The following is a 17,641-nucleotide window of genomic DNA, read 5'->3' on the forward strand; positions in this document are numbered from 1 at the left end:
GAAGGTCTCCTGGAAGGTCTCCCAGTCTAATTAGCACATTACCCTTTTATTAGTATAGTAGAGGCCTGGTGCACAGGTGGGGGCCGGCTGGTTTGCCCTGAAGGGTGTCCTGGATCAGGGTGCGGGTCCCGCTGGGGTGCCTGGCCAGCCTGGGTGAGGGGCTGAGGGCCAATTTTCAGGCTGGCCATGCCCCCGCGGCGACTCAAGCTCCCAGCCTCTTTTTTTCTTTTTTTTTTCAGCACGTCCTTGAGCGGAGGCCAGGGAGGGCTGGAAGCAGGTATCTGGGATTTATTTATCTTCTATAATTGAAACTTTGTAGCCTCGAGTGGAGCTCAGGGCTGGCCAGGGCAGGCGGGAAACTTGGCTTCCTCCATCGCCGGGGGCACCCCAAGCCTCCTGCTGCTCCAGCTCCATGGCCATTGCCATATTAGTTGGGTTAATTTGAATGCTCGCTCCTGATTGGCTGATGGGTGTAGCGGAATGATGGTTATTTTGCATGTTCCTCTTTTATTAGTGTAGATAAATATCTTCTGCTATCTAAAATTGTGCCAAGAATCTATCTAGAAAGATTTCCTTATGATAAAAAGTTTTTTCTCACCTACCATGCTGCCTTTCTCAAAGAGAATAAGGAAATGTGACTCACGATTTAACAGCTACTGGGTTAGGCAGGAATCCATATTCCACAGAATCAGCAGTCTGATGATTTTCCAGTTCATGAGAGCCACTCAGCTGTTCTCCAGTATTAGCAAGAGTCCAGTTGGGTCCCCAACCAACCCGAAATGAGCGTCCCATAAATAAGGCCATGTCCATCAAAAGTTTCCCCCTGCCATAGGTAACAGACTTTTCAAGAGCGACCAGGCCTGGTTGTCTGCGAGTTCCTACTGTTTTCAACTGGACCTCAGGGACAGGGCTGGGTACTGTAAACACAGAGGTCAGGGGTGGAGGGACAGACCAAGCAGATGTGGATGGGATATTCATCAACGATGATGTTCTGGGAGTGCGACATTCTTGCACAGAGGCACTTGGTGAAAAAAGAACTCCACTTGTAAATTTTGATTGTAGTAACCCACCAACTAAAATAAGGGGAGGGGGGTAAAGGCTATTAGAAAATACTTCTTGAACAACAATAATCAGTGAGTTTGAAATTATAGTTTTACCAAACTAAATCAGATATAGAAAACCAGAAGCAGGTTAAACCAGATACTGTAGAACTTACTCTTCCAACCAGAAAATCAAGGTAGAAATTCTCATGTTATCAACAATAGCAACATTAATAATAAATACAACAACTACTATTTAAAAAGATTATCTAGCACTTATCTGTCTCTGCATAAGCATTTGTATATTGTTTCATTTCATCTTTCAATAACTTCATTGAATGAGGAATATTATTATCTTCATTTTACAAGTAAAAAAACTGGGCCCAAATCCAAATCCACAAAGCTACTAACCTGGCAGGACTGAAAGATGACACCAATGCTCATGCCCTTTATCAGAATGCCAAATATAATGGTTTCTTAGTCAATATGAAAAGCTTAGTTAGTAAGATCAAAATTCAAAGTCCTACCACTGTAATGCTCAATGCTAGACTTAAGGAAACACAGACCCACTGAGGCATCTTATAATTGTGATTGTACATGTGCCTTTCAGAATACAGTTCTTGTTACTATTGCCTGCTTTTGGATTTTTATATGGTTCCTGTCTAAAGCAAGGAGTCAGTTATTGAAATATGAGATTTTTATGTAATGCCATCATGAAGAAGATTTATAAATGTTTAACTGATGCTTTACTAGTTAAAGTATTAAAGAAGGAAATTTAATGTATTAAGGCACTCAAAAGAATTAAAAAATAAACGTTTAATTTTTAAGACAACATAAATCTCTTTCTGGTAGTTCCTCTGCTTTTCAATATTTTGACATTACATTTGCTATGTCCTTTGTTGACAACAGTACTCGATCTCTAATCTCACACACATAGATACAAGCCCACTAGAACAGGGAAAGTTTTAAAAATAAAATATGTAATGACTTCCCTGAGAGTCTGGCAGGGTTTAGAGAAAAGTAAGAATCTGACAAGTTTTGTGCATTATGAGAAGCAACATTTGCCCCTAAAAGGCAATAAGGATATAGTGTCAGAACTGCCAAATAAGTATAGTGCAGGACAACTTGCTATTTCCTCAAAGGCCTGATAGAAATTAGAAAATTTAAGATTATCTGATTCATACTCATAAGCAAATGAAAACATAAATCTAAACAAAACAAAAATGCTTTTTTCTCCATATAACTTTTCTGTTGGCACCAATAAAGCAAATCATGGTTTTTGAAAACTGGCCCCACCTAACAGATATGTATGAGTACATTTCCTCTTGGCATCCTGGTCATAGCCATTAGGAGGTCTTTGCTAGAGAAGTTGACTTGATTAGATACATGAAAAACAAGACTTTATGGTGTTCTTATAAAATAGCATCTTTTACAGTACCTAATGAACGGGATTTTGATGAGTGGGATGCTGAAATGGGGAGTCTGGGAGAACAGATTTCTTGAGAGGTATCTGCTTTAGAAGGAAGGCGGCTGAAGCGTTGATCCAGGACCATATCTGCATCTTCTTCATCAGCAAGCAGTGATGCTTTCATGATCTAAAAAGGCAATATCTATAGAATGAATGTGCTCCCCCAAATCCAAAGGCCATAAAAGAAAAATGCAGTTAACAACCAATAAATTGCTCTGCCTCAAGGTGTGCCAGAGCAGAAATAACATTTGTATAACTGACTCAATTACACTTGTATGTACCTGAAGGGTAGAAATTATTAATACTCCTCTTCCTTTGTATTTACAGTCTTACCAGGGCCTGGCGTATAGCAATCACTGGCTCGTTTGCTAAATGAATGATGTCAAAGTTAAACTTAAACCAAAGGCTAACCTCATAACAGGCCAAAAGACATAGGCGAGGGGAATTGAGACAGAGCTTAAAGAAATCTGCATCTACTAGTTTTGTTTTGTTTTGAACTTTTAGCTTTTGTGGAGCACTTTCAAGAGCCTCAAAACTACTTTGAAGTAAGCAAAGTAATATTTTATATAGAAAAACCAGTGCTCATAGTTATTAAGTGACTTGCCTAGTCATATACTAATATTTCTAAAACTGGGATTAGAGTCCAGGCCTTTTGATCTCAACCCAGCCTTTCCTACCTGAATGGGAAAATAAGGCTCAAACATGGGCCATGTTTTTTCTTATTCCAGTGAGCACTCAATGCTCTTAAATGAAGACATCTGATGCTATGCAAAGGAAATAAATATTAGTTTGGCTTCCTGTTGTAGTAGGGGTGGGTTAGGAGTTCACCTGTAAGACATGTGGATTAATTCCCAGTGAAGATGCAATGTGTGTTGAGGCGGACACAGGCTCCTGATCCTCAGGCACGCTCTCTTCTAACATGGAATCCAAAACTGGCTCCTGGGTGATATCTACCATGTCACTGTCCAGTTCCACAACCCTCCCTAACTGCTCCACCTCTGGGCTCTGGCTCTGTAGACAGCAGAAAGATCAGGGAAGTAGCATTAAATTATACCAAATAGACATAGAGCTTCAAGACATATGTAGTTTATTCAGAATATGGTATCACAATATTAAATCCTGACCATTCTACACAAGAGGTAGCATTTTTGCAAAAGATTTAACAATTATCCAAAAATCCCCCCTAAAAGTACTTGGGATCCAAATGACGGTTCATAGAATCACCTTTTTGTAATATCATTTTCCAGTGTACACAGGGTCACCCTGCCTTCACTGCCTTATAGTCAGAAACCATTGGGAAAGAGAATAAAAGGCACAAATATCAAAGTCTCCAGTAACTGCATTCTTTTTAAAGAAAATATTTAAAAATAAATTTCTAGTTAATACAATATGGGGCCTGAATTTATCTTTTGGGTGATTGAAACCTAATGTCAGCTGGACTCTACCTGTGCAGTACAAGGACTGTCTACTGTAACTTCCCAAAAGAGAAAACAAAGTAATATTATCAGGAACAATTTTAATTTGGGAATAATTCCTTTATGTTTAAAAGTGTCAAAAGTTGGCTCAGTAATTAGAGCATCAGCCCATGAACTGAAGGGTCCCAGGTTCAAATCCAGTCAAGGGAACATAGCTCAGCTACAGGCTCCAGCCCTAGTCAGGGCGAGTGTGGGAGGCAACCAATCCTAACCACCTTTTTCCTTCAGAATACCTGAGAGAGGATGTCTCTCTCTCACATTGATGTTTCTCTCTGTCTCCTCCCTTTCGCCTTCCATTCCTTCTAGAAGTCAAAGGGAAATGTATCCTACGGTGAGGATTAACAAACAAGTGTCAAGAGTTACCAAAAGAATGACTGCTCCCATTTATAATTGTAGAAAAACTGATGTCTGGATACATGGTAAATTACTAGTTAAGATGTGACCAATCCCCAAGGACTGCTTTAACAAAACTGGAAGCTAGATAATGGTCAAAAGGCAAAGATGATACTATATTTTACCTATGGGGGAGGAGGCTATAGGCAGATCTGATTATTTCTATGCTTTAAGATTCTGGAGAAAGTCCGGCCAGTGTGGCTCAGTGGTTGAGCTTTGACCTATGAATCAGGACACAGTTTGATTCCAGGTCAGGGCGCATGCTTGGGTTATAGGCTCAATCCCCGGTAGGGGCTTGCAGGAGGCAGCCAATCAATGTTCTCTCATCAATGTTTCTCTCTCTCTCTCTCCTTTCCCCTTCCTAAAGAAAATCAATAAAAATAACATTAATATTTGAAGCAAACAGGCTTGTGGTCATAGATTTTATATATGCATAATATATAAATTACATAAAAACATAAAATATATATTAAAATATATATTAAAATGTATTGGATAAATTTAGATAGCTGCCATTTTATTTTTCAAAGAAGTATATAGGTGAAATGGAATTTTCTTCTAAATCCTAACCACTAGCCCTAGCCGGTTTGGCTCAGTGGACAGAGCATCAGCCTGTGAACTCAAAGGTCCCAGGTTCAATTCTGGTCAAGGGCACATGCCCGGGTTGTGGGCTCGATCCCCAGTGGGGGACTTGCAGGAGGCAGCCAATTCATGATTCTCTCTCTTAGTGGATGTTTCCATCTCCTCTCTCTCTTCCTTCCTCTCTGAAATCAATAAAAACATATTTAGAAAAAAAATCCTAACCACCTTTTTTCTTCAGAATACCTTAAACTTACTTGAAGGTATTGATGCAGTGAGCTAAAAACTAGATCTCAGATCAGCATTTTGGAAATAATGTTCTAACTACCAAACAACATTTCTGCAACTGCCCTAATTCATCTATGTAAAGGTTTTTCTGCTAGAATTTTTCACTAACTTAAAAGGCATAAAAGAGATTACATAAAATTAAGTCTTTCCAGAACCTGCAATTGTACACAGGAAGAAGAAAACAACAGCCTGAAAGAACACTGTATCATGGAAATCAACATCTTAAGAAGGCCAGGTGATGCTATGAAAATAGCCCTCTTGATTCTGGAATGAGACTTGGCTATCCCTAGTTCATGCAGAAGGCTTAAGTATTCTCATGCCAAATAAAATGTAGGTTTTTGGTACTAAAAACTGTGAAACCACTGGGAAATATTAACAGTTCTCTAGAATCCCACCTCACTGTTTTAATACCGTAGCCTGTGCATCTAAACAACTCTATCCATTTCTGCTTCCCCTATCCAAAAGATCAAAGGCCACCCACTTCCTCCATCAAATAAAATATCTGAAAAAGACCCCATATTCACTATACTCTCCTTGCCCATTTTGATCCTTATCACCTATTTTTCCTAAACCTTGTTCTGAAATATTTTTGGTGCTCCGTTTATCAAAGAGCTCTCACCTACTCAAGTGTCAACACGGGATTTATAATTAATTATCTGTTACTATTTGTGTTCTGGAATTTAAAAAGCCTAAAATCACTAATTGTCAATCTTCATCTGTCCACAGATGAAACTTTGCTCCACAGCTATATTTTTAGGGTTCTCCATATTACTTTTATTGGTAGAAAATAAGGCTATCTAACTCTTATCCTAAGAAATACATATGTTAAGATCAAAAAACACTTTGGAAAGAGATTATAAAACTATATGATTCAGATAAAATGAACATGCAAAACTAGAAAACCAAATCCATTTGTAGCATTTCTTTAGTTCAGAAGAGATATCTTATAGGTATTTTAAATGCTATAAAGATTATAAACATAAAAGTCAATATAGTTTCCATCTCCCACTTTCATCACTCCCTCCCCCTCACTCTGTATGTGCAAACATGAACATACATACACAAAATCTCCAGAAAATGCCTCCTAATCATTTAATAAACCATAAAAATTGCACAAATCAGCAGCTGTTAAGAATTATAGCATGGAAAATTCCAAAGATTCTGCTTTTAGCAGCTGAGAGGTAGAGGATTCTTTACAAAGTAATTCTATACCAAGTTCTCTTCTTTGAGGGAGTATGGCAGCAAAAGAAAAAGAATATTTTGTAACTTGATTGAATATAAACAACATTCAAATGAAAGTAAATCTTTTATAGGTGGAAAAACTACCTGATATTTAAATTACAAACCTTTCCTTACAAGGACAAAGGTTTATGCTGGTTTAACAATACTGAAAAAGAGTATGATACAAATAATTGCAATAAACAATGCAGCACCTACTTTCCCCAAGCCAAATTATTTGTATTCTTAAAACTTTATTTTCATAAAGATTATGTATTATTATAATACAAATACCAAGCTGTTACCTGAAGTGAACAGCTTGAGAAAAATGAAGTTAAAAACACTTGCAGAAAGACTAACTGAGCTGAACAGCTCGAGAAAAATGTAGTTAAAAACACTTGCAGAAAGACTAACTGAGCTTTTTAAAAAAATCATGAAATAAAGAACAAGATTAAACTTGCACATCAGTAATCAATAAAAGTAGGATTTACGTTGCATCAACCCACACAAGCAAAGACTATCTTAAGTTGATCGCTGAGCAGAGAATTCAGCAAGTCCAAATGAGAGGGAGTTAAGAAAGACAATCTGTAGAAGGAATGATCCAAAAAGCAAGAATTCCTTAAGTCTCTCAAGTAAAAAAAAAAACACAGATGCCAGCACCACCTCATGCCCGCCTCCCTTGGACTTGTCTCAATGTTATTGGAAATATATTTGTATTCTTCAAAGGTCCAGGGGGTCATAAGACAGCTTTGTACTAGCTGAATGACTTGCTTTTAACTTCTGTATCATGGATTCCATTCAAATTCACTGTCCTTTCTCTACCTGGGGTGGAGGTGCTGGTTTGCCATTAAGAGCCATCTGGAATGGTGTGTCCTGGCCTGCAGGAGGCAAAGCGGCCGTCTTCAACTTCTTTGTACTAGTTTTAGATGGCCGTTCCTCTTCCTCTTCATCAGAATCTTGAAGGCCATACTTAGAAAAATGGGACACCTAAGGAAGAGAAGAATCGAACAAAATCAACTTTAACACTATTATTCAGAAGAGCTTCCACAATATTTGTACTTGCTATCCTGCAAATTAGCTAAAAAAAAAAAAAGTATAAAAATTTTATTTAGAAAACAATGAAATGTCACTTTACTGTTTTTCTAAGATTTAGATGATGTTTGATGCATATACTAATTGTTCACATAATTACTAAACATATTAATAGAGAAACTGAATCCACAAGAGCCATTACTCTTTTCACATCAATATACTGGATAGTTGTTCTCTACCACACAAGAACCTTGAATAAGTGAAATAATCCAAATGGCGAAAAAGAAACTAATTAGTTAAACTATCAAGGAAGGGAGGAAGTCAACCTCCTCATCCCAGATATCTTTAAAAGATTGACAATTATTTAGGAAGAGTTGATCTGTTAAAGAGAGAAAAATTCTGCCTATGTCCCTAAATAATGCCACATATTAGAAAAATCACACCTTAGAAGTGTATCTAAATGCTCAGAGGATGGAGAAGAGGATTTGAATTGTAAGCCCATCTCTATATATATATAATCTATACTAATAAAAGGGCAATATGCTAATTAGACTGGATAGACCAAACGTCTTCTAGATGTCCTTCCAGAGAAAGCCTCAGTGGCTGCGAGGGCCAAGGAGGGCCGGCAGTGGCAGCAGTAGCAGGGTGATGGGGGCAGTGCCTTCCCCTGATTGGCCGGGTTGCCTCCTGCAGAGGGAGGTAAGACTGCAGCTTAGGGAGCAGGCCTAAGCAGTCAGTAAGTCATCCCCTGAGGGCTCCCGAACTGTGAGAAGGGACAGGCCAAGCTGAGGGACCCCCCACCCCAGTGCACGAATTTTCATGCACCGGGCCTCTAAGTCTCTCTATATAAAAGGCTAATATGCAAAATGTCCCCTTGGGAGTTCAAACAGGAGACTGGGAGTTCAGTCACTCACTATGACGTGTGCTGACCACCAGGGGGCGGCGCACAACATGGCAGGTGACCAGCGGCAGCGGTGGGGCGCTGAGGAAACGAGGGGAGGAGGAGGCGGGGAGGCAGGGAACCTGATCAGCCCTGATCGCTGGCCAGGCCTAGGGATCCCACCCATGCACGATTTTTGTGCACCGAGCCTCTAATAAAGTTTATAATAATTCCTATTGTTCTGGGGTTTAACTAGATGTGTAATTTGGAGCGAATCATGATGTATCTCTCATCTATTCCCTTATTTGAACATAAAGAGAATTTAAGAGCAGATCACTTCCAGCACAAACATTTTTGACTCTCACTACAGTTAATAAGAAGGTTAAGTGACTATACCTTAAACACCCAAGAACCCGTTTCAGGACGGTACTCTTTGAACTGAGCTCCCTGTTTCCTTGAAACTGCTTCTAATCTCCCCTCATAGTTGATATCAGCAAGTCGATCTGGGCTCTTTATTAAGCAACGAGATGTTTTATCTGTAGGCCAAACTCCATCCAATGTAACTTCAGCCTTCCTGTAACATACAACCAAGTAAAATGTCAGTGTTTCATATTTAAGTCCAGAAAGCCAACTAACATCTACAGAGATAGCAAATAAAGGTACCTATGATACTTTAGATTTACTCTGCAGATGTTTCATGAACTTGAGTCTTGTCTCCCAGGTGATAGGCTCAAAAGCAAGGAATTACCGAACATCAACTAGCTCAGGATCTGGTTCAAGGGCCGAATTCCATTTATTCCAAACTACTATGGTATATCAATTATTTCCAATCTAATTTTAATAACTCTTTAAGTTATATATCTTTGATAGAATCCAGTGATCATAGTCAAGTGCTAAGAACTAAGTCTTAGTCAAGGTCTTAGAGTGTATTGTACTTAATAACAGTAATAACAGCAGCAACTACCATCGATGAACAACAAATGCTTGCAGAATGAAGTATTAGGAATATCATAGTATTAGCCATTAAATAATAAGCGTAAAGCTGACTATAACAGTGGTAATGTATCCTTTTAATATCAATACCTGAATTCAAGGACTGTGTCCTATTAATTCTATGTGTCTTGCATTCATAGAATGAATGCCTATGTATTCATTCTTTTGGATACATTCCTAGAGTGGAATTGCTGGATTCTTTTAAATTCTTTCAGGAATCATCATACACTTTTCTATAATGGCTGTACCATTTTCCTTTCTCACCAATATACAAAGATTCTAATTTTTCCACACTCTTGCAAAAACATTTTTTTCTACTAACCATCCTAATGGATGTGATAGCTTATTGTGGTTTTGATTTGTATTTCCTTAATTATTAGTTATGTTGAACAACTTTTCATATGCTTGTTCACCATTTGTATACCATCTCTGGAGAAATGTTTATTTAAGTCCCTTTTTAAATATTTGTGTTGAGCTGTAGTTCTTCCTTCATATTCTGGTTAATAACTCTTTATCATATGCATGATCTGTAAATATTTTCTCCCATTTTGGAGGCTGCCTTTTCATTCCATTGATTGTACTTTAAAAAAAAAACACATATATTTCTTTATTGATTTCAGAGAGAAAGGGAGAGGGAGAAATAAAAACATGAATGATGAGAGAGAATCACTGATCAGCTGCCTCCTGCACGTCCCTTAGTGGGGATCGAGCCTGCAACCTGGGCATATGCTCCTAGCTGGAATCAAACCCGGGACCTCCCAGTCCGCAGGCAGACGCTCTCCACTAAGCCAAACCGGCTAGGGCTGATTGTACTCTTTGATGTACAGAAGTTTTAAATTTTTATGTAGTCCAATTTGTTCATTTTTACTATTGTTGCCTGTGCCTTTTAGTATCGAATCCAGGAAATCCTTGTCAAATATAATGTCATGAAAATAAAATTCTTTATTCTAAGACTTTTAGTTTTAGGTCTTATGTTTAGGTCTTTGATCCATCAAGTTGATTTATATGTAGCATAATGTAATGGTTCAACTTCATTCTTCTGTATGTGAATATCCAGTTTTCCTCAAATAATTTGTTGAAGAGACTATTCTATTCCCATTGTATGGTCTTGGCTATCTTGCTGAAAATTATTAAACCACATATGTGAGGGTGTACTTTTGGAGTGCTCTTATTCTATCTGTTCCATTAGTTTATACTGTCTGTCTTTATGCCAAAACCACACTGTTTTGGTTATTGTAACTTTGTAGTTAAATTTTAAAGTCAGAAAGTATGAGTTCTCCAGTTTTGTTTCTTTTCAAGATTAGGTTGGTCATTCAGGATCCACTGAGATTCCATGATTTTAGGAAGGATTTTAATATTTCTGCAAAAAATCCCATTGGGATTTCAATATGGATGTATTAAATCTATAGATTGCTTTGAGTAGTGTGGATATCTTAATCTTAAATCTTCTAGTCCATGAAAATGGGCTATCTTTCCATTTATTTGTCTTTCAGCAATGTTTCATATTTTCCAGTGTACAAGTCTCTTGCCTTCGTGGTAAAGTTTATTCCTAAGAGTTTTATGCTGTTTGATGTTATAAATGAAATTAGTTTCCTAATATTTTTAGATTATTGTTAGTGTAAAGAAAATAAGTTTTACATGTTGATTTTGTATCCTGCTGAATTTGTTTATTAGTTATAACAGGTGTTTTTTTTTTAGTGGAATCTTATACCTTCTTCATGTAAGATCAAATCATTTCTGAACAGAAATAATTTTACTTCTTCCTTTTGAATTTGGATGCTTTTTACTTCTTTTTCTTACTTAATTACTCTAGCTCTGATTTCCAGATTAGTTATAGGGTTGTTCAGATCTATGGGTTTCTCAGATACATCCTGGTAATTCCCTTCTAGCGCTAGGTTGTAGTAGAGTGTCTTTATTTTGAAATGATATTGAATTTTATCAAATGCTTATTCTGAAGCAATGGAGATTATCATGTGATTTTCTTCATTCTGTAAATGGGATGTACTTACACTGATCTATTTTCGTGTGTTGAATCATCCTTGCATTCCAGGAATAAATCCCACTTGGTCATGGTGTATAATCCTTTCAATGTATTGTTAAATTCTGTTTGTTAATATTTTGTTGAGAATATTGACATCAATATTCATCATAATATCAGTCTGTAGTTTTGTTACAATGTCTTTGTCTAGCTTTGGAATCAATGTAATGACTACTTCATAGAATGAGTTCAGAAGCATTCCCTTCTCTTCAATTTTTTGTAAGCCATTTGACAGGAATCAGTGTTAATTCTTCTTTAAATGTTCAGTAGAATTCATCACTGAAACCATCTGCTCTTGTCCAGCCAATCTTGGTAGTTTGTGAACATAAACAATTTTAACTGTGGCCCTTTCACTTGTCTAAGAGATATCAGAGGCTAGTATCTCACACTAAAATATAGAGAAAGGCTTAAGCATAGTCACCACAAAAACTGTGAAAAAAAAATAAATTACTACTTAAATTGTTTTTAGAAACTAACAGTTGGACCTGATAATATTAGGGGAAAAGAGACAAGAAGTAATAGTGTAGCATTTATCATTTATACTTTTAAATGAAAGTAGAGAAACAATAATCCCACACTGTACTGTAAGTCAAAAAAGCAAATTGCAGAAAAATGTGTACTATGAACACATTTGTGTTGACAGAAATAACTGCGATTTAGCTGATTTTTTTCTAAATACAAAAATAAGTTCATACCTATTTAGTCCTTCACCCACAGGAGGTTTTTTGTTATCATCTAAATAGACAATAACTTCTTTCCTTCGGATATGTACAATATCATCCAAATTTAGATTTGTCAAATTCACTTCTCCTTCAAAATAGATTGAACCATAACCTACAAGTCAGAGCAAATAGTTAAAAACTCATCCTGTATAGAGGGCAAATACCTATATTAAACTTCTAATTATCAGAAGGAGCAAGCTGCTTTAAACATTAATATTTTCAATCACCCAGCAATATCACTGAATGGGTTATTTCATCCATAAAATATATGTATGGGTCACACCAAATACACTGTTATGTGGTTTAACATCAGTATTTCTATAGCATTTGTTGTCCTCAAAACAGCCTTCTTAAATCTCTTACCAAAGACGTATATAGCTGCTATATAAACAACCCTTAGAACAGTGGTTCTCAACCTTCTGGCCCTTTAAGTACAGTTTCCCATGTTGTGACCCAACCATAAAATTATTTTCGTTGCTATTTCATAACTGTAATGTTGCTACTGTTATGAATCGTAATGTAAATATCTGATATGCAGGATGGTCTTAGGCGACCCCTGTGAAAGGGTTATTCGACTGCCAAAGGGGTCGCGACCCACAGGTTGAGAACCGCTGCCTTAGAATCATAGCTGCAGTATGAGTTAAGATACCTGTGCCTTTTTTTTGAATATGATTCCTGTTTTTCCTCAAAGAAAATTACATTTGTAATAATTTAATAATATAAAGTTGAACCTAAATATTACCCATCTTTTGTTAACTATTCAATTTTTTCACGTAGTATTCCTTGCTGTTTACAGTATTTTCTTTAATTGTAGAAAACTACAATGAGCAAAATAGCTACCAAATAATGTTATAAGGCTCTAGTCTTGTTTTGTTACTTGTTTGCTATTCAGGCCAAGGTGGGTTCAAATGTAGGGGGAAAATGGATTCAGCTATCAAGAGCTTTCCTTTATCTAATTACAAAAATAAGGTGCAGATCTTAGGCTTATATACTACTAACTCCTAAACTCATACTCACCTTTACGACCAATAGTGAAGTCAGAGACAATACATTCTCCTTTTTCATTGGTAATTTTAGCAAGGTCATCTATAGATGGAATAGTATAGTAACCAACCTTAGTGAGAACAATGCCTATGATAAAAGAAACAGAAAATATCGTATTAATTGTGACTGTCCTTTTCACCGACACCCATTAAAAACACTACACTATGAAAGGCATTCTATAAAATACATTCCAGGGAAAGTTTGCTTTTTTTAACCTGAAGATACCAAAACCCAGGGTGGAATGAAACTGCTTACATAGTAATTCGGTTGTATACATGAAACTAAAACTCCAAATCCAGTACTTTGAAAAATTTCTACGTGAGAAAGTCCGAAAGTCAAATGGAAACTTAAAGATCTATATAATTAGCGGTGTTTTTTTTTTTAAGTATTAACTAGGTAGATTTCTGAAGAATTCAAAGAAAATAGAGCACTGATGTGCTTTTTCTAATCACTCCTTGTTCCATTTATATGTAGAGGTCGGGCTAACCTGCTCTATGAGAGAAAACATTTTAAGTTCAATATCAGATTAAACTCCAGCCACAGCAATGCCCACTTGTATCATTAACTTGTGTCTCTACTGGCAAGGTTTAAAGGGTTGTTAATTGCCGGGAGCCGGTCCATGCTTGCTGTTTCAAGGGACCTGGCACATATGGCATACTGTTCTTAATATGTTTGCTCACCTTCTTGGCACTATGTGTTTTAACCAAGGTCTCCTCTCTGAGAAAGGTTGTTTCCCCAGGTAGGGATTTTCCCCTGAAGTTAAGGTGGGAATAAAACCTCTTAACTAGTGCCAGGTGGGTAATTAATCACTTTAACTAGGAACAATCATGCTTAAGCTACATAATCTTTACTCCCTGGAATGAAGATAAGAAACGCCCTAACCTTTGTAATAGAGATTGATAGGATTGAATCAACTGGTATAAATACAGATGCAATAAGACAGCAAGAGACAGAACTTAGAATACGGAACCAAGAGAGACAGAACCTAGGCACAGAACCTACACAGAACGTTCTCTAGAGACAGAAGAACTTCACTGGAGAGAACATGGCAAAAGATCCTGGACAGAAACTGGCCTCAGAACCTAGAGACAGAACCTAGCAAGAGAACATGGCAAAAGATCCTGGACTGAACCTGACTACAGAAATTGGCAAGAGAACCTGACTAGAACCTGGTGACTGAACCTGGCTGGGGAACCTAGCAAGAGAACATGGACACAGAACCTGGCTGGAGATCCTAGGCAGAACCTCTCTGGAGATCCAGACCAGAACTTGGCTGGAGATCCTGGCTGGAGATCCTGGCTAGGCTGCTGATCAACTGAACACTGTCTTCGTGTCCTTCCTTCTTTGCCGACTCCGTCTACGCCTTTGGGAACCCCTGGACCTGCTGGGGTTGGACCCCGGCAGTTAATTCTGGGAATGAAATTTTAAATTGGGAAGTGGTGCCCAGCTGGTGTGGCTCAATAGTTTGAGCGTCAACCCATGCACCAAGAGGTCACCAGCTCAATTCTGGGTCAGGGCACATGGCCAGGTTGTGGGTTTCTATCTCTCTCTCTCCCCGTCTCCCTTCCTCTCTCTCTCTCAAATCAATAAAAAACAAAAACTTAAGTAAATAAATAGAGAGGTGGCAAACAAGGTCAATGAGAAAACTAAAAACAATAAAAAATCTAGGCTGGATATGTGGGAAAAAAAAAAAAAAAAGGAGAATCATAATGAATTCATGTAGATATATACACACAAGTATATATACTTGGGATTCTTAATGTGAAAGTATAAAATTGTTTCCTTAGGGCACCAATTGACAAGAAGAGTTGGCTTACTTTAAAAAAAAAAGTAAACACACACACACACACACTAGTGGCCCGGTGCACGAAATTCATGCATGGGGTGGGGGTGGGGTGTATCTCAGCCCGGCCTGCACCCTCTCCAATCTGGGACCCCTTGGGGGATGTGCAACTGCCGGTTTAGGTCCATAAACCAGCAGTCAGACATCCCTCTCGCAATCCGGGACTGCTGGCCCCTAACCGCTCACCTGCCTACCAGCCTGATTGCCCTTAACCACTCTGCCTGCTGGCCTGATCGCCCCCAACTGCCCTCCCTGCTGGCCTCATGGCCCCCAAGTGCCCTCCTTGGCCGGTCTCCTGGTCTAATTAGCATATTACCCTTTTATTAGTGTGTGTGTGTGTGTGTGTGTGTGTGTGTGTATTTATTATTGATTTTAGAGAGGAAAGGAGAGTGATAAAAACATCACTGATGAGAGAATCATGAATCGACTGCCTCCTAAACGCCCCACACTGGGGATCAAGCCTGCAACCCAGGCACATACATGTGCCCCAACAGGAAATTGAACCATGACCTCCTGATTCATAGGCTGATGCTCAACCACTGAGCCACGCTGGCTGAGCAGAGTTGGCTTACTCTTAAATGCTTTGAACATTATATAAGGCAGTAAGATCACTATATATAGAAAAATTTTACAGACATTTCAAGAATAACTGTAAAACCCAACTCTTCACTAACAGAAAATGGATTAACCAAATGTGGCATATTTACATACTGAAATGTTATTGAGCAAAAAGTGTTGATACGTAAGTCATGGATGCATTCTCATAAATTAAGAGTCAAAAAGAATATGTATATATGATCCCATTTACATGACATTCAAGAACAGGCAAAACTAATCTATGAGACAAAAATCAGACTGTGATTGATTTCTGGGGATTGTGACACAAGTACTAACTTGCCAGAGTAAAGAAATGTTCTAACTCTCGACTGAGGTATTAGACATATGAATATATGTTCCAAAATTCACTGAAATGAACACAAGATCCTTGTACTTCACTATAATTTATACCTCTATTTTTTTTAAAAACGGAATGATATTTATCAAAGCCCAAATTGAGATGTAATATCAACACACACAGATGAGGCAAGCTCTAAGTATTCAATCAAGACATTCTAATCTTATAGTTTATATTAGTTGTTTCATCAATTAGTTGGAAAAAAGTTAATTAGTTCATTATAGAGGACCAGAGGAGGGAAGCAAGCAAAGAACTGAGGTGATGATTAACCACCATAGCAACAGCTATCATTTGAATGCTTACACATGTTAGACATTATGGTCTATATACTTAAATCTAATTCTGATCTCAAACACCGTATATGATAAGAAATAATTATCACTATCATTTTAATTTAAAAAACTATTAAGTAAACTATGCAAATTTATAAAGCTAAGGAAAAGTATGAGGATAGTCTCCCTGGCTATAAAATTTTGGATCTTTAAACTATACCAGGATAATTAAAATGACATGAATTTAACTACTTCAAAGTTACAAAAGTATGTGAATATATAAATTGACCAAAGCATAAGTGGAAAGTTTTAAATGTTAACTTTTATAAAATGCAATAAAAAACATTTTTAAGAGTTTAGATAGATGACTTTCATTCTATTGAAAATCTGTGACAAACCACAAGAAATTTCAAATGACTGGTAAGACATTAGTCATGTACCAAAATGAACCTGACCTGCTGGATGCATATTGTAAGTACTATTTTCTATTTCTTCCCGGTCATCCTGCAGTGACTCCTCATGAAAAGAAGTCTCTTCACTGCTTCCTTCCAGCCCATTTCGCAAGGCAGCACGCATATTCAATGCAACAATGGTGTCATCCACACTGCTGCTGTTATTGTGTTTATTTCCAGCACTCTCTGGGGTTTGAGGAATGGGTTTTGCAATAGGATTAGCATAAAAACGTGACATAAGAGAATCATCATGTCCATCTTGCTGATGATTCTCATCGGGTTTGCTCAGGAAACTGAATCTGAAAAGGGAAAGTAAACACAGTATCTTAACCCCTTGTAGTAGTAGTAACAATGATAACAGCTAACCCTTACTGAGCCTTTACTAGGTGTCTGACACTATTCTAGGTAATTCCACATATTAAAAATTCACTTAATACTTACTGTCACCTGGTAACACAGGTTACTATCATTCTCTCTAGTTTATAAAAAAGACAACTAAGATACAGAAAATAAAGTAACTTGCCCAAGGTCACAAACCTATAAATGCTAGTTGGAATTTTAACCCAGGAAATCTGGCTGTAGATTTTGTGCTTTTAACAGATCTATTTTCATGAATAAATGGCTCTGAGCATCAATTTTTAGTTTAAAAAAACAAGGTGCTTTATTATATAGGGATCAAATAACCAGTGGTGAGTTTCAAATTTTAAAAAATAAAAAAGAATTTAATTTTTAAATATAATCATCAAGATATTAGAAAATATTTAGTAAAAAGAATTCAAACTAAAATTTTATCCAAAGAGAAAAAAACAGAAGATATATATAAATAAATTTTTCACTGAGTCATTCTGAAATAGTAATAGCAAATAATCTAAATGTACTCTAACAGAGAACTGATTAAATTATATAGTTATTAAAAAAGAAGGGGCAGATGTATTCATATTAATATAAA

The 17,641-nt window shown here is 37.2% G+C and overlaps 1 protein-coding gene across 10 annotated transcripts in view; it reads right to left on the minus strand.

Annotated features, from left to right (window-relative positions):
* Nucleotides 1-17,641, minus strand: part of NUP98 (nucleoporin 98 and 96 precursor) — a 102,031-nt gene that overhangs the window by 21,732 nt on the left and 62,658 nt on the right. For all 10 annotated transcript variants that reach the window (XM_036325150.1, XM_036325149.1, XM_036325148.1 and 7 more), the window contains 8 exons: nucleotides 16,696-16,991; nucleotides 13,144-13,257; nucleotides 12,100-12,238; nucleotides 8,770-8,947; nucleotides 7,284-7,448; nucleotides 3,337-3,519; nucleotides 2,479-2,635; nucleotides 644-1,073 (listed from right to left, as the gene is read on the minus strand). In XM_036325150.1, coding sequence (XP_036181043.1) covers nucleotides 644-1,073; nucleotides 2,479-2,635; nucleotides 3,337-3,519; nucleotides 7,284-7,448; nucleotides 8,770-8,947; nucleotides 12,100-12,238; nucleotides 13,144-13,257; nucleotides 16,696-16,991 — 1,662 coding nt within the window. The remainder of the gene's footprint in view (nucleotides 1-643; nucleotides 1,074-2,478; nucleotides 2,636-3,336; nucleotides 3,520-7,283; nucleotides 7,449-8,769; nucleotides 8,948-12,099; nucleotides 12,239-13,143; nucleotides 13,258-16,695; nucleotides 16,992-17,641) is intronic.

This window comes from Myotis myotis, unplaced genomic scaffold (assembly GCF_014108235.1).
Source record: "Myotis myotis isolate mMyoMyo1 unplaced genomic scaffold, mMyoMyo1.p scaffold_m19_p_10, whole genome shotgun sequence".
Taxonomy (NCBI): Eukaryota; Metazoa; Chordata; class Mammalia; order Chiroptera; family Vespertilionidae; genus Myotis; species Myotis myotis.